Source organism: Gopherus flavomarginatus, chromosome 4 (genome assembly GCF_025201925.1).
Source record: "Gopherus flavomarginatus isolate rGopFla2 chromosome 4, rGopFla2.mat.asm, whole genome shotgun sequence".
Lineage (NCBI taxonomy): Eukaryota > Metazoa > Chordata > Testudines > Testudinidae > Gopherus > Gopherus flavomarginatus.
The window spans coordinates 94,430,534-94,454,664 of NC_066620.1; the positions used below are offsets into that span (position 1 = coordinate 94,430,534).

The following is a 24,131-nucleotide window of genomic DNA, read 5'->3' on the forward strand; positions in this document are numbered from 1 at the left end:
AGTGTTGTGAGGGTAAATATATTATAGATTGTGAGGCAGTCAGACTGTGATGGTGGGGGTCCATATAAGTGCCTTATATTTATCCCTTAACTCTTGGTGTATTTGATTGTGTACTGGATAGCCAATTGCTTTTGGATTCAACAAAGACTCTCTTTGGTCCTCTTTGTATTAGACCATACTTGGTTAGTTTCTATTCTGTTCCCTATAGGTTCTTCTATTGCCCTCATTACTGTAGTATTTTAGTGTGCCCCATGAACGTGTTAAGCAACACAACTAATACCTGACATGTGGTTCATTCTCTCCTCATTTTCCCAACAGTGAATTGTGTGTGCAGTGTAGTGTTGTTGTTTTGTTTGGTAGGATTTTTTTTTTTAATATATGTGCTACTCTGTGTTTATGCATTTGGAGTGGAAGGTGGTGATGTTTGATAGTCCTTAGTTCTTGTGTAAGATCATTCCACAGTTTTGAACTGGCCCCCAAGAAAGCTCCATCTCTTGCACAGATGAGCTTTACCCAGGAAGTTCCATTGTACCTGAGAAGCAGAATTGTTGACCATGGTCTTCATCTTGGAGCTTTAGTTTGTCTTGGTGTCTTCCATCTATAGTGCTAGTTCTAAATTGATGGCACTGAATACCTGCAAATGAGATGAGGTGAAAAAGAGCAAAGTAGAGGATCAGAAGCAGGAGAAAGAGAGAAGTCTTTTCTTTTAGGACATTTTTTTTTATTTTAACTGGAACCTAGAGTGGGCCAAATTCTGCTGTTTTACACTTGCATACCTTCAATGAACATGCCTGTCAGAGTGGTTTTATGGAAAATAGGTCAGTCAAACAACCCTGATTTCATTCTTTCACATATTTACAACTTTGGTTGATAAAGATAACTGCATAGATATAATATACTTTAGACCTTTGTAAGGAGTTTGATTTAGTACTGCATGACCTTCTGATTACAAAACTAACACTAGACAATATCAATAAAATGCACGTTAAATGGATTAAGAACTGGCTTAGTGACAGATCTTAAAGTAGTTGTCAATGGAGAAACATCATAAAAAGAAGTGTTTCTAGTGGGGTTCCACAGGGTGCAGTACTAGGACTGACGCTATACAATATTTCATCAGTGATATAGGAGTAAATATAAAATCATGCTGATAAAATGTACAGTTTAACAAAGCTTAGGAAAGGGGTACATAGTGATGAGGTCAGGGTGAGTCATAAACAATATGAATCACTTGGTGAGCTGTGTCCAGTCAAACGATTCAGCCAAATGCAAAATTTTCCATCTGGGAACAAAGAATGCAGGCCATGTCTACAGCATGGGGGACCATATTCTGGAAAACGGTGTATCTGAAAAAGATTTAAAGGTCATAGTGGATGAGCAACTGCACAGGAGCTCCCAGTGTGGTGCTCTAGCAAAACGGGCTAATGTGATCTTTGGATGTGTTCAAATAGACTGTAAGGCCAGAAGGGATCATTGTGATCATCTGTTGTGTCCGCTTGTGTAACATGGGCCGTAGACTTCCCTGAATTATTTCCGGTTTGAACGAGAGCATATCTTTTTGAAAAAACACCTAGTCTTGACTTAACAATTTCCAGTGATGGAGACTCCACAACAACCCTTGATACATTGTTCCAATGGTGAATTACATTCCCTGTTAAAAATGTGCATCTTGTTTCTAGTCTGAATTTGTCTTGCTGCAACTAGTTTCAATAAGGTGGATTTTGTGACGCCTTTGTTAGACTGAAGAGCTGTTTATCATTAAATTTCTGTTTCCCATGTAGGTATTTATAGACTGTGATTAAGTTACTCCTTAATCTACTCTTTGTTAAACTAAACTGATTGCAGTCTTTTACTCTACCAGTATAAGACACGTTTTCTGTCACTTTAATCATTCTTTTGGTTTATCTCTAAATCTTCTCCAAGTTATTAACATCCTTCTTGAATTGTGGACACCAGAATTGGATACAAACGGGAATAGTGGGTAGGGAGGTGATTTTATCTCTTCATATAGCAGTTTACATTGATATCCTTGAATATCCATAAGCTGTGTGTCTCTGATTATACAAGCATACAGTAGAGAGCCGGCAGTGCATGCAGAAATCTTTGACAGTAAAACTGTTTTGTAGGAAACACATTATTTGTAGTAGTAGTTGTATATTATTATTTTATACTGTTTTCCAGAGACACAATCAGGCTTGGATGAGGGTGAGGGGAAGAGAGATGCAGTCAAATAAATGTAATTTTTATACACATTTCCTTTAACCATTTATAATTTTCAATAAAAGAACCAGTTAAGCCCATCTGTTCTCCCCTCCCACTTCCCCAATCTGTCTTTAATTGTCTAATGTCTTACTGGCATCCCGATAGAGGCAAATCTCAAGGAGAAATTTGAAGGGCATGATGAGTCTTACCAATTCATTCAGGGAAGGTGTTTCATTTGTAAGAGACAGCCTGGAAGAAGAAGGCACAATGATGTAAGTGTAAGAAGCCCAGAATGGAAGGGGACTTGAAGGTGATGATAAAAATCTCAGTCTTGAAGCACTGGAGAATGTGAAGCCAGTACAGGGATTCAAAAATGGGAGTGCTGTGGTCAGAATGACATGCAAAAAGATGAATTTAACAATTCTGTTTTGTAAATACAAGAAGGGGATAATATGGAGACCAGGGAGAGGGAGGTAGTCAAGAAGAGAGATGAGAATTTTGTGTGCCTGGTCCAGGAAATGGTAGATCTTCAAAATATTATGGAGAAGTGGCAAAACTGTATTTCTGAAGTATCCATCACCTTAGTATTTAAGAGCTAAGCTTTTCTAATTAGATTTGCCTGAAGAGTTTGAAAGTTTTTTTTCACACACTGGGCTAAGTTCTGTTCTCTCTCACTCCTAGGCAACCCTGTCAGGACCCAGTTGCAGCAGTATAACTAAGAGCAAAATTTGCTCCCAGCATCTTTTTCCCCCCCCACCCCACGTTACTTTTAGAGATGGGATCAAGCTGCAAATTTCAGACTCGGGCTTTGAACATGACAGAGTGTGCAGGTGTTTAGATGTGCACTTTTGTTTTGAACAATTAAGATAAGAACCTTGTAGAAAATTGTGTCTGGATTGAGGTTCAGATTTTTAATACCTCTTAAATTTGAGGTTGTTTGGATCCAGGATTTTTGCTGAGGCCCATCTTCGATTATTTTGAGAAGCTTCCTGTATATTTCTTTCAGCAGCAGCCTTCTAGTTCTTTATGATTGAAGAGACGATTTTCAGAAGTACCCAGGGCCGGCGCTTCCATTAGGCGACCCTAAGCGGTCGCCTAGGGCATCAAGGTTCAGGGGCCGGCATTTTGTGCGCTCCCCACGGGGCGCGCGGGAGCTTCCGGTTCCGCTCCCGTTGCGCCGCCAAAGAAGGACCTTCTGCCAATGTGCCGCGGAAAACAGTGGCAGGCAATTGAGCAGCTCAATGACTGCCGCTGTCACCTGCGCCATTTCGGCGGCGGGCCCTTCTTTGACGGTGCGATGGGAGCGGAACCGGAAGCTCCCGCGCGCCCCATAGGGAGCGCACAAAATGCCGCCCCCCGAATTCTGCCTAGGGCGCCAGAAACCCTGGCGCTGCTCCTGGAAGCACCTAGTAGATTTAGGCGCACCAATTCTTATTGGTTTTCAGTTAGATTTGTGTGCCTAAAGCCCTCACTTGCTTCTGAAAATGTTACCTTTAGTCCTCATGTTGTGCAAGAAACTTAAAGAATAGATTTAAGACTTTTAGGATTTTTCTTTTGTTTTTGTTTTTTCCAAGACTAGTATCTTTCATGAGTGTGCCAACAGCAAATTCTAAGACATAAATAATATACTAAGAAATAGTAACTTCTTGACCCGTACTTATTATCAAATGAAAGTGTCTTACTCTTTTTATTTAAAGAAATAAAGGGGAGAAGGTGTGATTTCAATTATCAATTATGTCACATGATCATTTTTAAACACTTCTTAGTACAAAATTTATGCAAAAGTGCCAAATCCTAATTAAACAACTTACATTCTTTTTTCTTTTCTGAGGCAAAATAACTCCTATTATTATTATTAATGAAGCCATAAAATTCAGGTTAACTGGAGGTACTTTTTTGCCATATTTCATTTCCAAATCTTGTTTTCACATCTGAAAGTTAAAATGAATGAAACTATTTTATTAACCACTCTTTTGTTTAAATTGATGTGCATTTTTTTTATTGCTCATGCTGTGCTGTGGCAGGGGAGTACTTAATGTATTTGTATCAGGGAAGGCATATTTATTCTGATAAACCAACCAATAGGGTGTTCTTCCATGATATAACTGATTTTACATCTCATCCATTATCTAATAAGCTGTGAAAAGAGTTTCCAGTCTCATCAAAAGATCAGACAGACTCATTACTATAGAATGCAATGGGATGAGATCATTTTTGGAGTTACTTGCAGCCATATAAAATTACCATGGAAGGGGCCACACAGAATTGTAGTACAACATAGTTTTGCAAATAGCATTGTTCTAACAGATATCAGTATTATGTAAACTGCAGTATGAGATAAACCAAATATTATTGCAAGAGGGGAAGGGGATTTTTTGCAAAATTTCCATCTTTTTAAGATTTGTGAAACTTCCACAAAATTGAATTAGAGTGAGATGAAAGAGACTAGGGAATTGCAGCCCTTGGTGGCAAAGCAGTGGGTCTGGCAATATAAATCACAAAACCCTTTCACAGAGATATGTTGTGACAGAGCAGGAAGCGGGACAGATTTGACCTGGGAATGTTGCAGGAGAGTTACATTGGGGCTGGGGGACTTTCCTTGAAGGAAGGAGGGGGAAGTGACACCTTCTGCCCAGGAGACTGAACAAAGAAGAGGAGGAGCTGGGGGGAGGGGGAGAGAGCTGCTGGAAGAGTTTTTGTTTTCAGTTTTGGACTGGGTGGTGCAACACAGGGAACCCCAAGCTGGGGACTAAGCTCCTTGAACCCCCCAGAAGGACATGATTGAGGGGTTATGGTTGTACCTACACACTCCACTTGGGACTGTGTTCTTGTCATCTAATAAACCTTCTGTTTTACTGGCTGGCTGAGAGTCACGATGAATCTCAGGAAGGGGGTGCAGGGGCCTGACTTCCCCACACTCTATGACATATGTGTAGGGGCGAAGAAATATAGAGGACAGAAATAGGTTAAGTAAAAAGGAGAAAGAGAGTGGGGAATACAATTAAGCATCCCCAGAGTGCCTATTTGTGTATGACCGGATGGACAGAGATGGTGTCCCTAGCCTCTTTTTCCCAGAAGCCGGAAATGGGTGACAGGATGGATCACTTGAGGATTATCTGTTCTGTTTATTCCCTCTGGGGCACCTAGGGTGACCAGACAGCAAATGTGAAAAATAGAGACGGGGGTGGGGGGTAATAGGAGCCTATATAAGAAAAAGCCCCAAATATCAGGACTGTCCCTACAAAATTGGGATATCTGGTCACCCTAGGAGCACCTAGTATTGGCCACTGTTGGAAGACTGGATACTAGGCTAGATGGACCTTTGATCCTACCCAGTATGGCTGTTCTTATGTTCTTATGCCCAGCACATTGGGGCCCAGTCCTGATTGGAGCCTTTGCGTACTACCATAATCAAAACATTTATTAATAACAATACTGCAATCTCTCATACAGTGTGCCTGACAAAGATGCTTCCATCGTTAAACAGATTACTAATAAGCACAACTGTATTAATATAAGTGGTGAATAAAGGAAAAATAAGAAATTACAGATAATAGACATGATAGCCAAAGAAAACTGACAGACAAGAAAGGGCCATAACTTTGTTTGATCTGGACAAAACAAACACATGCATTTCATTTCAATCCATTCCTTTTCCCCAGAGCTCCATGATGACTCCCATGTTATTTCTGAAGAATAGAATCAGTCCTGTTGGCCTTGTTTTCTTTCACAATGCTTCATTGCATAAAAATGTAGTTTCTTCAGCATGATAATAAAATGTGATTTTCTATAGTACTTATAAAATTGACAACAGAAGCTCAAAAGAGTTCAAAATGGAATTGCAGAGATGGAATTTGTGGCAAATAAATGTCCCAGTGTCAGGTTCCCCTGATATCCTTATTCATTACATCTGAATGCAGCTCTGTATCTAAAAATCAAGGCTGCTTTATCAGTCTTGCTTATAATGCCAGTCAGAATAGCTAACTGCTGAGAGGTCCTTCAGAGTCTGAAGATGGGTCAAGACAGCATGGCTTTGGCACAGCATGAGAGACCCATTTTACATTATTGACTTTTCCTCTTATCCACAAGGACACAGAAATTAATGTGGAATTGATGGGTCAAAGATTTTGACACATGTCAAGACAGATATCTTCATTTTGGAGTATAAAAATGGAACAAGTTTGTTGCATATGAGCCATTTTAGATAGCAGTTACAGCTCAAGCAACACTACAGATGAATGTTTTACTAGTCTGTAAAGGACATTCTGTTTGCTGAACTCTTCTGAAAAGACCCCATAGAATTTAACAGGGATGAAACAAATGCAATACTAAAACATTTAATAAAATTCTATAGCAATTCCCCTAACAGCCTACAAAACTGAATAGAGAATCATTGTCTTTCTATAGTGTTGTGGTTTTTTGTTTGTTTTTTTTATTTTTAAACCATTCTATAGAAATCTGTGAAAGGATATAATATTATGTTTTGTGCAGTGGTTCATGTGACCTGTAGAAAGTTATCTTTTACTAAATACTATAATAGTTTTCGATAAGGGAATGTGTTTGACTCAGTACTTTGCATATAGACTACTTCCAATAGTAAACACTATAAAAAAACTCAACTCAGCTTGTCCCCTTTTTTATATAAACAGATTTGCACTGTGAAAGAAAAATAACCCATCAGTATCCAATGATTTCGTCTGTACCACACAGCAAAAGCTCATTTGATTAATCCAATTTATTTTTATTTTATTATTTCTGTGACTGAAATCTGCTGGTTTTATCCCTAACTTGTTTTTATGACTTGTGGGTTGTTTTTTTCCAGTTCGTGTTTTGCCGTGAATGTAAAGAAGAATACCATGATGGGGAATGCAGCACTCTCCTCAGTTCGCAGGAAGCCGTAGCCCAGAAGGTAGGGAACCCCACAACTCATTGCTTTCCTATAATTAGCTTTGGCTCAGCTAGAGCAACATTTGTAGAATTGGTCCTAATTATAATTGTAAGTAAAAGCAACCCTGTTTGTATTGAATTGCTCTAGTCACTAGAACTGCTGTATTGGCTTCCCCATGGGTTTCAGACTCTTTGATTCATACAGCCATTGAGTGCTGTCAGAAACGTGCAGAGCCCTGCTATCAGTCGATAAAGAAATGGCCTCCCTGATGGGCCTTTGGAATTGTGTCAGTTCAATATGAATAGCTTTGAAATGCTTCCTGTGAAGTCTTGCTTACCCATCAGCTTATACTCAGCTCACCAGTTAGTAAGTCAAGTGGTTCTGGACTGAATCAGATTTTTACTGAATGTAACAAGTGCAGTATTGTCTTCCTAAGTCTGTAGACAGCCTGAAACAGCAGTCCTTGGAGGGCTGCATTCCCCTGCCCCACCACCATTAAACTCATTGAGGTTTTAACCCTCAACCCTGTGAGGACACTTTAATGTAAGTATTAACTAATCATTGGTTATTTGAGCAGATGGGATGCGGAAGAGGAGGATGGAAGTGAAGCAAATTGGAGGAAATTAGGAATCAGCGTAGGGAAGAACTCAGACTACAAGACTACACTGCCTTTCAACCCAATAGTGCTTGTGTAAACTATAGCACACTAAAGGGAGTGTAGTTTCAGCCATATACACATCTCAGTTGCTAAAGAAAACATATGTCCCAGTTAAATTGAGATAATCCTGTTTTCTTATATGATATCCCAGTGTCCCAGGAACTTCTTTTCAGGTACCTGAAATGTTCCAGTTTTTCACTTCAGTCATCAGAATGTTTGGGATTCTTACAACTACAAAATGTCCCTTCAGAATATTTTGCTCTCATGAGTTAAATGTGCTGTGTGTTTACCGGGAATACACAGTCTAATACAGGGGTAGGCAACCTATAGCACGCGTGCCAAAGGCGGCACGCAAGCTGATCTTCAGTGGCACTCACACTGCCCAGGTCCTGGCCACTGGTCCGGGGGGCTCTGCATTTTAATTTAATTTTAAATGAAGCTTCTTAAACATTTTAAAAACTTATTTACTTTACATACAACAATAGTTTAATTATATATTATAGACTTACAGAAAGAGACTTTCTAAAAACGTTAAAATGTACTACTGGCACACAAAACCTTAAATTAGAGTGAATAAATGAAGACTTGGCACACCGCTTCTGAAAGGTTGCCAACTGCTGGTCTAGTGAAACCAAAGTTCAGTATGATGAACAGTGTTTGGAGTGAAGAAAATAATCAAATGAGTTTGGAAGTTATCAAAGCTATTCTTTTGCTCAGAGTGAATGTTAATGACTCTTGTTCAGTGTTTTCTGAATGAATTTATTCTGACATTAACTTATTGGGGAAAAAATGTCCACTCTGAGAAACTCACCTGTCACTTTTGAATCAGAAGCTGGCAGTAGCTACATCAGAGATTGGCAACCTTTGGCATGCGGCTCACCAGGGTAAGCATCCTGGCGGGCCGGGCCAGTTTGTTTACCTGCTGTGTCCGCAGGTTCAGTAGATCGTGGCTCCCACTGGCTGCGGTTCGCCGATCCAGGCCAATGGGGGCTGCGGGAAGCAGTGGCCAGCACATCCCTCAGCCCGCGCCACTTCCCGCTGCCCCCATTGGCCAGGAGCGGTGAACCGCAGCCAGTGGGAGCTGCGATCGACTGAACCTGCAGACACGGCAGGTAAACAAACCGGCCCGGCCCGCCAGGATGCTTACCCTGGTGAGCCACGTGCCAAAGGTTGCCAATCCCTGAGCTACATCAACACATGCTTTTTAATCCCCAAAGGAAAAAACAATTATGTTAACAAATTTCTGCTTCATCTGTGCCCTGCTAAATTACTAGTACTGCTTGAATAGCCATGTACTTGGGGCTGTTTAGTAGTTACCGAACGAAACAGTGTTTGACTGCTATTGCCATGGTCCTGCAAGCAGCAATCAACTTACATGCTGGCTTCCAGTTCTCCCCTAAGGACAAAGGTGACAGCTGTCATTGCTTCAGTCACCGGAGAAGGTATTACTCTCTCATTGTCCTTTAAGGCTGAATTTAGGCAAATAATGACCATTATTTTGGGTATCTAGGTGCCCAGCCTAATACACTTAGGCCAGTGGCACCATTTGGGGGTGGGGAGTGAACACCCCCTCACCCCTTCTCCAGGTTTTTGTACTTGCTTAAAGTTCCATAGGTTGTAGAGCTGTGTGGGGAGGGAGCAGGGCAAGATATGGCTCAACCACTTTCAAGCAGTAGTCCTGTATTAAATCAGTGTAGCCGCTGCCAGAGTGGTCTGGACCATCACTCCAGCTGTGTGGGCACAACACCACTGAAATTTGACCCAGCCACCACTCCATAGAAATGGAGAAGTGGATGGACATATTTTAGTGAATGGTGTTACAACCTGTTGCATGAGGTTGCAACACCACTAAAATCTGGCCCTGCCCCGCCTCATCCATCCATCCAGATAGAAGGATGGCCAGGGCAAATGGCAAACCTAGTGCAGGAGGAGGCTATTCCTTTAAATTGGCGGAACGCAGGGGAGTCTATCAAGAACTTGATTCCTGGTGGCACTGGCTCAGGTGCTATGTTGGTAAGAGAGATGGGAGACTCTCTCACTGAGGGATATCTGGGGTTCTTTCTGCATAGGGGTGTGAAGGGACACAAGCAGGACTGGAACCAGGGTCTCTGCTGGGGCGGGAGGAAGATTGCTGGAATTTGCTTCCCTCCTGCCCCCCCAAGAAGTATCTGAATTGGTGCTACTGATTTAGGGCTAGATTTAGTTGCCTAGAGATGTGGATAGGCACCTAGTGCAATTTGTTAAAAGTGCATAAGTGCCTAACTCCTATTAGGGACTGATTTTCAGAGATACTGAGAATCCATGGCTCCCGTTTACTTCAATTGCAGCAATGGGTAGCTCTGTACATCTGAAAATCAGACAGTAGGTTTGTCAAGTGTGACACCCAAAACTTTTGGCAACATTTGAAAATTTTGGCTTTAATGTGTTACCTTTTTTTTGGTTACAATTTCTACTACACTACCCCTAGCAACTGATGGGAGCGGTGTACTAGAAGTTCCTAAAATAGGTATTGTGTGCCATCAAAATAAATCCAGCAAGCAGTAGGATTCCTGTTAACAGTCTACATTGACTGTAGCCTTTCGGAGGCCTGATCTTAAAAACTGCTGAGTGCCTTTGACTTACACTGGATATATTGGATCCGAGGGCACTCAGCACTACCCACCAGGTGTTATGTACCTAACAGAGTCAGACCCAAAATACGGAACAGCCTTAAGCCTGGACCTCCTCTACTATTCCCCATTATTGTTTGGAATGATTAAGTTTAGATCACATAGTACTGTCTGGAATCCTCTTGCCTGAATGGGAAGATCATAAATCTCTGTGGCTCAGCCAACAGTGAGCTACTGGTATTCAGGCAATGTACCACCAAATGGCATATTTAGCAGTGCTTGTATGGGGGGGGAGGAACGAGGTGTTTGCGTGCTATGCCACCCTCCCTGGAGCCATTCTGTTAGGTCATTGTGTGCCTGAAAATTATTCTCTTCCTATGATAGCATTGGCCCAAATATTCTTCTTCCCCCATGCCTGTCACCCCCCCACCACACACATCCTTTCAACTATCATGGTCATTGTCAACATCGTGGCACGTAGGAGCCCTAGCCATGGACCAGGCCCCTTTGTGCAAGGTGCTGTACAAAAAAACATTTCCTGCCCCTAAGAGCTTACAGTCCAAGTCTAATATGACCCAGTTCTCTGCATCTGGCAGGGTGCTCAGCAAGAGGCATCTCCAAAAGCATCCCCTGCACCCCTGCAACACAGAGAGACTGAGAGTACCAGCCCCTGCCGGGCAGCTTGACCAGGACAGGCCTGGAGGGCGGGGTATCTCCTGGTCTCCTGCAGGGTGCGGTGCCCCCCTGCTTGCCCTCACTGCCCAGGCAGAGATGCCTGCCTTTCAGAGATAGTGGCCATGCCCATGTAGTGTGCTTGGTCCCCCTCCCTGGCATCTAGGTGATTGCATCTTAGGGGGGATCAGGGGTGGAAGGGAAGAGGCAGTGGGGAAGGGATGGGGCGGGGGAGGAGAGGGAAACTAAGGATATCAGGGGACCTTCCTAGCAGTGCAATCTCTCCCTTGGGCTGTGGATGGAATTGTCTCCCAAAGGAAGGCTGGAACTATCTCCTGTTGTATGAGTTTAGTCCATGTGCTCTGGCAAACACAAGTCTAGGCACCATGTTGGGCAAGGGGAAAGGGGAGATGGGGGAGGTAGAAGAGGGAAACTGAGGTTGTCAGGGGAAACCATCCCAGCAGTGCAAGCTCTGCCTTGGGGTATGGATGGAATTGTCTCCTAAGGGAAGGGCTAGTGATCATGTTGGGGGGGAGGCATTGCTGAGTCCCAGGGTTGAGTGATTCTCTGGTGATGGTCACTGAATTGCTGATTGTCATTCACTTGCTGCACAACTGTTGGTGATGGCTGTTTAACATCCACCCAGCCATTTGATCAAGTGCCTTGTTATTTCTGGGGAGTTGCCTTCTGGGCTTCTCCCAAATTTGCAGCATATTTCATTAATACCATCCAGCACAATTTCATAGCTTTATACACTTTAACTATATACATATTTTGACAGAACAGTGGGTTTCAGCAAATCATAACCTTTTCCATGATACCTTCCATGGCATGCTTTATATGAAATATAAAAAATATATACAAATGATGAATATGGGGCTTACAAATGATGAATAGGGGAGAGGGATGGCTCAGTGGTTTGAGCATTGGCCTGCTAAACCTAGGGTTGTGAGTTCAGTCCTTTAGGGGGCTGGGGCAAAATCAGTACTTGGTCCTGCTAGTGAAGGCAGGGGGCTGGAGTCAATGACCTTTCAAGGTCCTTTCCAGTTCTATGAGATAGGTATATCTCCATACATTTTTACAGTGCACGGCATGCCACTCCCCTGAGGTACAGAGCAGTGGCTCTCAAACTTTTGTACTGGTGACCCCTTTCACATAGCAAGCCTCTGAGTGCGACTCCCACTTATAAATTAAAAACACTTTTTATATATTTAACACCATTATAAATGCTGGAGGCAAAGCGGGGTTTGGGGTGGAGGTTGAGAGCTTGTGACCTCCCAAGTAATAACCTCACAACCCGCTGAGGGGTCCCAACCCCCAGTCTGATAATCCCTGGTATAGAGTGTCACAGCTAGAAACTCTAAGGCTTGGGACTTTTAAAAGGAGACTGGACAAAACATGCAGTAAGGATCAGCCCTGCATTGGCAGGGAGATGGACTGAGCCGATGATCACAGAGGGCTTTTCCCCCTGTAACTTCTATAATTCCATCCCACTCTCCTGAAAGTACAAATTCTGATACTAAAGACCTGGTGCCTGGATCCCATATTGCCTTGCACTGGGATTGGGAATTAATGCCCTGACATGCAACTCCTCCTACTGTGCCAGTATAGATCCTGCTGTTAGTACAGCTATTTGCGGGTGCCCTTGTGTTTAGCTGAACCTTTGGACTTAGTCTCTGAGTGTATCCGCACTAAACGGAGAGCTAAACTAACACTACTATCCTGCTGTGTGGATCACAGTGTGCTTGTACTGTGAATTTCTGGCATACACACGTGGCTATATTTATCTCATTGTACTGGTAGTGCTACTTCCTTGGTGTGATGATGACATTATGCTAAGATGAATCCTGAAAAGAGTGTCCTGGTGTGATGGTCACTCTGCTGCTGCTCATGTGAATCTTGCATTTTTGTATGCTGTGTTGTTGTAGCCCTGTTGTTCCCAGGAAATTAGAGTGACAAGGTGGGTGAGGTAATATCTTTTATTGGAGCAACTTTTGTTGGTGAGAGAGACAAGCTTTGGAGCTTTCAGAGTTCTTCTCTCTCACTAACAGAAGCTGGTCCAATAAAATATATTACCTCACCCACCTTTTTTTCTCTTAATGTGTATAAATATGCTGAAAATAGCCTCTCCCCAAACTGGCAGAGGTGCTCGGAGAAGGGGGCGGAGAGGAGCGAGTGGTGAGCAGGGGGGGAGGAGCAGAGTGGGAGTGGGGCCTAGGGAGGGCACCCACTGGCAAAACCAAAAGTCAGCACCTATGCCTCCAGTCTCCTGCGATGAGTATCTCACAACCTGAGCCCACACACCCAGCCCCCTGCCCTGACTCCTGCACCCCCACACACACCCCAGCCCCCTGCACCCCCTCACTCACACCCAGCCCCATGTCCTGACTCCTGCACTCCCACACATCCCCACCCCCACCCTGAGCACCAAATGGGAGCTCCTGCACCCCTCACCACCAGTCTATTGTTAATAAAACCTGTGCAGCTATGTGCTGTGTCCAAGACAATTTCTGTATTGATCGCCTGTCTTTTACAGTCATTCCCTGGGGGGGCCCACAAATATGTTTGGCTCCGGGCCCACAAAAAGTTAATCCGGCCCTGGCTAGGATGGTGGTGGTGTCCACAGTGATGTAAAAAGGAGGTTATGTGGGGAGCCCGTAGGGGCATGGAGAGATTAAGGGCATTGTTTTAGCCACGCTGACTTTGAGCTGATAGCTAGACCTCCACAGATAGATGTGAGAGAGAGGCTAAGAGTCTAGTTTTGATGTGCTCTGTGCTGTACAATACCTAAATATTTAAAAAGCCCCTACCTCAAGGAGCCTATTTTACCCCACTTTGCACATAACTTCATTAATATTTTCCAGATTCTTCAATACCTCTTCAGCTCCCTTTTTTAGTTTTAATTGGTTAATTGCATTGGGAGGTGGACAGGTTTGGTATTTTTTTCAAGCTGCACTTTTCAAGTTCTCATCACAGGACGTAGACCCCGATGATGCAGAGAGCTCTGCCCAGGCACAAGAATCTGCCCCTATGGAGTTCTTTGCAAGATGAGAGCCTCCTCCTGGCACAGGGTGTTGTGGAATGGATGGGCTTGGGTTAATCTCAAATCAGCCACCACATTTGGGGAGAAAGGACAGGCGATAAATTATGTGGCTTTTTTCGTGGCCAGATAATCACATTTCACATGAAACCCAGGACACTACTGTATATTTTTTCTTATTTAAGTGTGAATTTATGAGAGGTGGAAGTAGAAGTGCAGTGGACAAAAGAGATGTAGGGCAAAGGATAACAACCAAAGACATGGGAATCCCAGATGAGAGCTTTTGATTGCAGAAGAGACAATGAAATATAATACATTTTGCATGGTTTCACATCCCTGAAACTTTGCTTTTTGCCAAATTTCAGGAGATTATAATTTTTTCCAGAGACAGGCATGCAAAAATTCCAATATATGAGGAGGGCAAAATTACTTTATAGGGCTTTGATATCCATTAGTTCTGTGAATGTACATTGGCTCAAGAGTAGCATCATTTTAATATCTGCTATATTTTGTTAGAGGACTGTTATGTGTATTTGCACATACAGGCAATGATCTAAGATGATGCAATTCACACTTTGTTCCAACCCCTTTAGTGTGTCTTATACCAACCAAGACTCAGATTCTCACTTTACATCCCCTTATATCTTATTTCTGAATGTGGCTCCATGAGCCTGAGTATATGAAAGTCAAATGTGGTGTAATTTACATACTAAAGGAACAGAAGAGAAGAGTGTAGGAGAGTACAGATTTGGTTGGCTTAATGTAACAGTGTTGATGTGATATATTTAGACTTCTATAAAGCATTTGACTTGGTACCAGGTAACCTCATGCTCCATATGCTAGACCGATGGTTCTCAAACTGGGTTGGGACCCCAAAGTGGGTCACAACCCTGTTTTAATGGGGTCACCAGGGTTGGCTTACACTGACTGGGGACCGGAGCCAGCCAAAGCCTGAGCCCCACTGCCCAGGGCTGAAGCTTCAGCCCAAGAGCTTCAGCCCTTGGTGGCAGGGCTCAGGTTACAGGCCCCCTGTCAGGGACTGGAGGTCTTGGACTTCAGTTTTGCCTCCTCCCTACCCCTACGCCCATAGCTGTGGGGCTTGGGCTTTGGTCCTCCCATCAAGGGCAGTAGGGCTCAGACAGGCTCAGGCTCCGGTCCCCCCTCCTGGGGTTGTGTAGTAATTTCTGTTGTCAGAAGAGGGTGTCATAACCTTAGTCCCAGATTTGGACCTTAGCGTCCAAAATCTGGGGGTTAGCATGAAAACCTCCAAGCTTAGTTACCAGCTTGGACCTGGTACCTGCTGCCACCACCCAAAAAATTAGAGTGTTTTGGGGCACTCTGGTCCCTCTGAAAAACCTTCCCTGGGGACCCCAAGACCCAAATCCCTTGAGTCTCACAACAAAGGGAAATAATCCTTTTTCCCTTCCCCCCTCCAGATGCTCCTGGAGAGATACACAGACATAAGCTCTGTGAAACTACACAGAGTGACTCCCCCTCTCTGTTTCCAGTCCTGGAAGCAAAAAGTACTTTCCTATTCCCCCAGAGGGAATGCAAAGTCAGGCTAGCAATCCAACACACAGATCTCCCCTTGACTTCTTCCTCCCACCAATTCCCTGGTGAGTACAGACTCAATTTCCCTGAAGTAAAGAAAAACTCCAACAGGTCTTAAAAGAAAGTTTTATATAAAAAGAAAGAAAAATACATACAAATGTTCTCTCTGTATTAGATGATACAACACAGGGTCAATTGCTTAAAAGAATATTGAATAAACAGCCTTATTCAAAAAGAATACAAATCAAAGCACTCCAGCACTTATATTCATGCAAATACCAAAGAAAAGAAACCATAGAACTTACTATCTGATCTCTTTGTCCTTACACTTAGAAACAGAAGATTAGAAAGTAGAACTACTTCTCCAAAGCTCAGAGAAAGCAGGCAGCCAGAAAAACAAAGACTCAGACACACAATTCCCTCCACCCAAAGTTGAAAAAATCCGGTTTCCTGATTGGTCCTCTGGTCAGGTGCTTCAGGTGAAAGAGACATTAACCCTTAGCTATCTGTTTATGACAGAGGGTCACAGTGCCATGAAGTTTGAGGACCCCTGCGCTAGACATTTAGATGCTGTCTAGCCTTCTATCTGAACAGGACTGAACAATTTTGTGCTTCGCCTCGCCTGTTTGTATCATATGTGAACTGCATGAAGGGTCAAGCGGTCTCTGCGCAGACCATCCCTAGATGGATAATGTCTTGCATCAAGACTACATATGAGATAGCATTGGTTATGCCTCCTCAGCAGATACGGGCATATTCAACAAGAGCACAGGCAACATCATTGGCATTCCTCAATCATATTTCCATATTGGACATTGTAGGGCAGCCACATGGTTATCCGTACATACATTTACAGACCATTACGTGACCACTGCTTCTTCCACAGTGGACACTAACATCGGAAGAGCAGTCTTGCAATCCTTACTCAGGTAGACTCTGACCCCTGCTTTCAGGTGGGGATACTGCTCATTAGTCACATGCTTGGAATACATGTCTACATTTACGTGGAGAAGAAGAAATGGTTACTTACTATAACTGTGGTTCTTCGAGATGTGATGCAGACATGTATTCCCAACCCACCTTCCATCCCCTTTGTGTCAGAGTCTTCTCTGGACATCTGGTATGAAGGCGTGGCACTGCCTCATATAGCCAGGAGAGGGGCTACAAGCACAAGGCTCGAGTGCTGCCCCTCTACTGGTGGTAGTGCTAGGAAAAGTCTCCGGCTCTAGCACACAGGGCACACACACACACCTACTTGGAATACACAACTGCCTCACATCTCGAAAAACCTCAGTTATAGTAAGTTCCTGTTTCTTTTTTTCTCATGAGAACTAGGGACAATGAGAAAGAGAGTAGCAGTACTGCATTTTCTCCACAAGGTGGTGGTATACTACTAACAAAATGGTTTCTTTGCATTTTTGTGATATGCAGTAGAGGAGATGCAGTGCTGGCTGTTGTACCACAAACAAAAAATTAAGTATGGCATCTTTCACATTGTCTTCATTCCATCTGGAAAACAAAGGAGTTAAAAAAAAAAAAGTCAAGCCATATAGTCTTTTTGACACTGTGAATGCTATGATTGTTTTTCTTTTCCCTCCAGTGCTGCTGTGCAATACAACACTCATGTGTACTACCTATGAAACACTTATATAAGGACTATATGGAGTGAAATATGTATGGTGAGCCAATGTGGCTTGCTGAAGGTAATTTGAAGATTCATATCTACCTGTCTTTGCTTTCTCATTTTGGTTCTGTTTGGCACTTTCCTCATTACAAACAGAACTCTATGAGGCAAGATTAACTTTCTAATATATTAATATTCACTAGGGTACTGTCTTGTGAGAAATATTGTTTATCTTCGGTCTTTTGTTTCCATGAAGATTAATACAATGATGGTATTCAGTTTTCAGAGGTTGGGCAAGAATCACCCAGTATTGTTCCCATTTCTACACTCCCTCTCCCATCTGGGAGTTCTGCTGCTCTAGCTCCTCTCAATAAGGGTCTTTTCCATAGTTGTCTGACTTTAAAACATATTTTATTGTCACCATTCTCACCAGCAACACTTTGGGATCACCCAGACAGTCAGCAGTTGCCAAGCCATTGGTAACTCATTGGGGGCTGGCCATTGCTTGTTTGTAACATTTTTAAAGTGTATTTCATCATGCTGCAGAATACAGCCCTGAAAAATAGACTTAGAAATGTATTTTCAAACAACATGTGGGTGGGTCTTTACACAGATTTTCTCCTTAGCAAGAACACATTGTCCTGAGCTTATTGGCAATACCTATTTGTATGTGTTATAGTCTTTATCATATGCCTTTGACTGCCTTTCAAGCCTGACCATCTTTTTCCCCTCCCTAGCAGAGTGGGGAAATGCACTCTAGCTGCCTAGCAAGGCAACCCACTGCAAAGGTACCCTCAAAGCATTTTTCAAACTCTGCCTTTCTTTGTAATCTTGTTGATCTGCTACCCATGGCTCTCACCACACCCATTGTACCATCTGTTCTTCTTCCTTCTTCTCTTCCCTCTCTGCTCCTTGGCTCAATTTTCCCTTCCTTGTTACCCTCACCCCTCTACAGTTCTCACCAGCTGTACCTACTCCTCTTCCCTGCTCCACTCTGATCTTCCCCATCCCTCTTACATCAACATAAATCTAGGTCCTATATCTAGATCCTCTGATGCTTGCTTGGGAGGGAAAATGGCAGTGGGGCTCCAGCAATGGGAGGATAAGGATGAGATAGCTTTAAATTAAATAGGTTCCATTCTGTGCATCTGAAGAAGTGAGCTGTAGCTCACGAAAGCTAATGCTGAAATAAATTTGTTAGTCTCTAAGGTGCCACAAGTACTCTTGTTCTCTTTAAATTCTAATTTCTCAAGGATTTCCAGGTCTAGGAGCATGTGCTGGGCAGCTGGAAATCTCCCCTTTCCAACAGAATAGAGTTCCCATTTTGAGCCCTGGTAAGTCACACAATATTAGATCTTAAACATGTTACTGGTGCAGAACTGAAATTTTCCCATTTTGAACCTCAAAGAAGCATAATTTTAAGGAAAAGAAGAAAATGTGTCCCTGGCAACTTCATTCAACAAGTTGCCTTTTTTAAAATATTACAGTGTTTGGAATGTTACTAGTCCTGTTAAATGGATTAGTGGGTAGAGCACAGGAGGAGTAGTCAGAGGCATGTGATAAGGATTATTCCTAACATATATACATAAGTATTGCCACCAAGCTCTGGACAGATGTGTTCTTGCTCACTAACCAAAGGGGGGAAAAAATCTCTGTGTAAATAGCCACATGCTGTTTGAAAATACCTTTCTAAGTCTATTTTTCAGGTCTGCATACTGCATCATGACAATATATACACTTTTAAGATGTTGCAAGCAGGCAGTGGCCAGCCATTAGAGCGCAATGAATTACTGATGGCTTGGCAATGGCTGACCTTTTAAATCTGAATAGCTTTAACGTGAAAATTGAGTGATCTGTGCAAGTCCACAAGTGACTGATAATTGCCTACTGCTAACCCAGTGCATCTGGGTTTCTTGATGATTTAAATAATCCAGGGGAAGAAGAGCTAGAGTAATTTCTGCTCAGTGGAATGAGTACTATGCATCTCAGAAGTCTTAACTGAAGAGAAAAAGGTAGCTTTGGCCAATTCAGTTTTGTGGAGGAATCCAAAATAGCCTTATATACAATGGTGTTGCAATTAGGTATTGAAAATTATGAGACAATTCATATGTAAACTATGCTAGAGATAAATTAACCACACTAGTACTGCTTAAAATACGAGGTATGTGGGACAAAATGAAATTCCCATGCTGCCCCTTATACCATACATTTCATCACCTTATATTTTAGAATTGCTATTTTTGGTTCATTTTATCATTAAGTGCCTGTATTGATGATGTGACTGGGAGGTGGATTACAGCAGAATCCAGTAGTACAGTGTTCATTATATTTATCAGTGAGGTACATCCCTTATTTGCTGTTGTTCCTCTTGCAAACATGTATTTTAGTAACACTAGCAGATTGTACAGCTGAACACTGAATAGAGTTGGGCAAAGAGTGAAAGCTAAATGAGTGGGAGCAGATCATGTAGTTTTTAGCATTTTCTTGTACCATAGTACAAATGTGACTTGACCTGAACTCTGGCACAAGAAAATAGTTCTCAGTCTCCTAATAGTCTTTGTGTAGTCTGTTGAGAGATCACGTAGTACCAGCCGTGATTTTTTGTGTGTGTGATTTTAATATATGTCCACTAAAAACTGGAACAAGATTAGATTGTGAACTCATTTCAGCTGTGCCTCCAATCAGCAATCGCATGTTAATAACCTTCAGGTACTAGCATGGGTGAGATATTCACCAGGGGCCTTGGGTGAAAAGCGCCATGTTCTGTTACCAGTCTCTTGAGCCATCCAGTCCTCCTTATTCATCTATACATACTCCATGCTTCTCTAAGTTTATGTAAGTACAGTAATTAAATTAGAAGCAAAATCAAAATTGAACAGATGTTTAATATTAAAGGTAGGGGTCCCAAATACTTGCTGTTTTAGAGAGCATAAAGTATTTGGTCTAAATGTCTGCTGTTTGTAACTCTATGAAAGCGAGATCAAAACAATTTCATGTTTAACTATAACATGAAACAAGAGAGATAGTGAGTGTCTTCAAGCAGTCTACTGAAATGTTTTTCAAAGCATTTCTTGGAAAGGCTAACAGTAATGCTTATTGAGCTGCAAGCTAGCCTGTAATACTTGATTTCCTAGCAACTCCTCTGGGTGTCCTGGGCAAATAAAATACATCTGCATCTGTCTCCAGTAGAGTTAGCCATATAGTACCATACTGCATCTCTAAGGCAGCTTGGGCTTTCTGGGTCAGATCCTCAGCTAGTGTAACTCAGTGGAACTTTGTTGATTTCAGTGGGGCTATGCTGATTTACAGCAGCTTTGGATCTTCCCCACAAATTTTTTGTTTCAGAGAAGACCTCGTTCTAATTAAGCATACCTTCTGGGTGTACTAGGAGAACAGGGATTTGGTGCCTGTGCACATGCTCTCTTGATCTCATTCTTTCTCAGTAAAACCTATATGCGTGTCAGGCAGTTGCAGCATTTAACACCATTTCAAAGACCCATAAGGCAAGTAACTTGGTTCAGAGTTTTTCTGCTGTGCACTAGTACCACTGAAGTCAATTTTGAAACTGATAAAAGGGGCATTCATCTGTTGGCAATGGATGGTCCTAGAGAAGGAGGAGGAAGGAAAAAAATCCAGTAATTTTGCAGTATTCTTTGATTTTTCTCTCTTTTGGCTCAGTCTGGTCATACAAACTGAAATTAAAAGACCAGAGTATGTGATAATGGACAAATCAAATGTATGTAAGAATGCTATTGGGATGTAGACAAATAAGTCACAGACTAGCAGAAATGTTATCAGGCTATTTCACAGTATTATGTACTTATATTGTCTTCAGAAGCCCTCAATTGTTTTATAGTACGAGACTGCAATACCACAGGGGAGTTTTAATGATATAAAACAGAAACAAAAAGCTCACTTCTCTCCCCCTCACCTCTACTTCTGCCACTGAACTGCTTCTTTCAGACCTATTTTGCTACCATCTTGACTCCTTTTCCTGCCCCTTTCTGTCTGGTGAATCTCAAAGCAATCTGATCTTCCATTAGGATAATTTTCCTTTTGGCCACAGTGTTCCGCAGTACACTGGCAACTCCTAAGCCATAACTGTAGGTGCTCTGTAGGACTTCCACAGGGTTCTGTAAAAATATGAAGCAATTTATGAAGGTTATTTTGCAGCATCAAAAGTCACTCTTCACGTTCCATTGACATTTTGCCTGGATCCCCTATTTATGCATCTAAGGATTGTGTTAGCCCTTTTGGCTACAGCATCACACGAAGAGTTCCCAGGTCCTTTTCTGCTCAGTAGTATTCCAGACATCGTATTCTATCTGCATGTTTATACTGTGGAAAATGCTCCTTATTCTCTGCTGGGTCACTTAGAGAAGATGGAGTCAGTCCTTGGTATTTTACAGATATCCCCAATGCTATAGAAATTGTCTTTATTTTTCTATTGTTCCTCTTGTGGAATAAACTAGATGAAAATATATATGTATTCTAGCATTGTACCCAAATAACTATGTGTAAAGAATCTGGATGCTTGAGGCTGACTCATCCGGAGGATATGATCTCTTTACTGATTCAGGAAGAACAGGGTCACTGTGGGCCATTTAGTCACATTTATTTCCTATAACTAGTGGTTTTTAACTTTGCTGTCAGAGAAGGGTTGGGAGGGTATCTAAAGCTCTAATAGACTGAAAATATTATTCTGTTGCATCTGTTTCATAATAGACTCTTTACACTGGTGTTTTCCCACTGCAATCATTTAGTCTTTTAAAAAGTCAATTTGGTCTGTCTTATTGAATGGTATGCAAATTCATACTTGAAAGTTGTTTTTTTAAATTACTTGTAAACTGATCCTCTCCCAAATTCAAATTTGTTTTCAAAATTAAGATCAAACACAAGTGATACAAATCAAGTTAACAATTTGGCATGAGAGATTTTGGCGCAGCGCTGGGTATTATGAGGTCACAACAAAGAAAACTGAGATGTGGGGAAAGAACATTTCCGAGCATTGAATCGTATAATTTTGGATTAGCTCAATTTAGGTAAAACATTGCCATTCAAGTTTTGTTGGATTGAATCCAAAAAATACACCTGTTTCGCTCTTGCAGATATTAGTGTACACACACAATAAACAGTGATAGTACTTACTTATACTGTGTTTTTCATCTTTAATTGTCTCTACAGTCAGTAGGTAATTAACTCTCACTATACCCTGTGAAGTAAATACTGTGATTCTCATTATACAGGTCAGCAAATGGAAGCAGAGAGGTTATGTGACTTTCCTTTACCCACTAAGGGAGTCAGTATGAGAGCAGGTTAAGACTCAGATGTTCCTAGTTTCTAGTCGTGTGCTGAAACCAACGTCCTCACCTCTCTGAGGCAGTTCAGACTGCTGTCCTAGGTCATTCTACTGTAAAGAGTAGGCAAGTGCAGGACTAATATTACATTTTCTTCACTGTTTACAAAAACTGCTTGTTTGTTTCTGAGAAGCTACTAATGTACAGTTGTATAGCAGTCATTTTAGAAGTACGCTGTATCTGACTCTTCCTGTAAGATGTTGCTTAGGACACAAACAAGGCTCCACCCATCCCTGTCTATTCTGCGTTGTTCTTTGCACATCCTCTGTTCATCTGTGCTGGGCACCAGCAACCCCCTTTTGAATCACTGAGCATTCTGAAAGTCCATGGCATCTAAGAGGTAGCAAATCACCATTCAACAGGTGAATGCTTCCTTGCATATGCTTAATGTTTGATTAGCATGGGTGCCAAATGTGGTCAAATGGATGCAGGTGCACTAATACCACATTCAACAACTGTAGCCAGCATGCTGCACTTGTGGCAGAAGGAAAAAAGAAAATAAATCTCCATGGAGCTGAAAAATGTTCTTAGCACATTGGGTGGAGGGGTTGCCCTCAATCTGTGGACGGTTGATTACAGATATGTTGCCTGTTTGGGAGTAACTGTTCATTACATAGAGTCAAAACAGTTCAGTCAAGTGGCCGCTTTGTGTGACTCAGTTTGACAGTGGGAAACCCAAAACTGCAGAGAACAGTTGATCAGCTGTGATTCAGGTACTCAGAAGATTTGCTGTACACAGCATTACCAACCAGAGGCTTTTCGTTATGGACCAGGGAGTGAACATGGTTGCAGCTTTAAAGTCCTATGTGTGAATAAGATGCTCATCGCACATTATAAATACCGTGCTTGAGCACACTACTACACCAGGAAACCAGAAAGAAGAAGCAGTAACCAAACTTATCCACACAAGCTGATATCTCATTATGTACGTCAGGAGTTTTGGACTTCAAAGCAGACTACAGAAGTCTCTGAAAAGAAATGTAGAAACATAATGGAACAGCAAACTACACACGTTTAAGACAATCAAGGAGCAGTGAGACAGAGTATATGAAATTTTGACAGAAAAGGGGGATACTCAGCTCATTGATAGCTTTGATTGCAACACCTTGAGCATCTTAACAGAGTTAGCATCAGATGCACTAGAGCAGTCATCATAGCCCACTCACCACAAAAGGATGAAAAAGCATTTCCATACTTCTACCACTGATGAAGATAGTCTAAGTCAGCTCAATTCCAAAGCCTTGCAATGTCTCATCGAAAAGTTTGAAATCAAGCCTATGCACAGAGTAGCAGTTTTCTTGCACCCATGAATGTGGGAGATGAAAGTTTTCACTGGAGAGGAGAGACAGGAAGTTTATCAAGAGACCAAGAAGCTTGCAGGAGAAAAATGTTACGCTGGTTTTGTCAGGTACACAGACACCATCACCAGAGGAGACAAAATGGTCATATACAGAGTTTGAGGATTTGGATAGCAAGTGTGAAAGTGACAATGATGAAGTGTCAAAGTATATCACCCTGAAGCTGACAAAG

At 42.2% G+C, this 24,131-nt stretch overlaps 1 protein-coding gene and 1 long non-coding RNA gene across 3 annotated transcripts in view; one reads left to right on the top strand and one right to left on the bottom strand.

The window, feature by feature from the left end:
* PRKN (parkin RBR E3 ubiquitin protein ligase) overlaps positions 1-24,131 on the top strand; it is a 1,230,739-nt gene that overhangs the window by 1,197,728 nt on the left and 8,880 nt on the right. For both annotated transcript variants that reach the window (XM_050949117.1, XM_050949116.1), the window contains one exon: positions 7,025-7,111. In XM_050949117.1, the coding sequence (XP_050805074.1) occupies positions 7,025-7,111 (87 nt within the window). The remainder of the gene's footprint in view (positions 1-7,024; positions 7,112-24,131) is intronic.
* LOC127049007 (uncharacterized) overlaps positions 723-24,131 on the bottom strand; it is a 43,795-nt gene continuing 20,386 nt past the window's right edge. The window contains exon 3 of the long non-coding RNA XR_007773842.1: positions 723-1,346. This is a non-coding gene — a long non-coding RNA (uncharacterized LOC127049007). The remainder of the gene's footprint in view (positions 1,347-24,131) is intronic.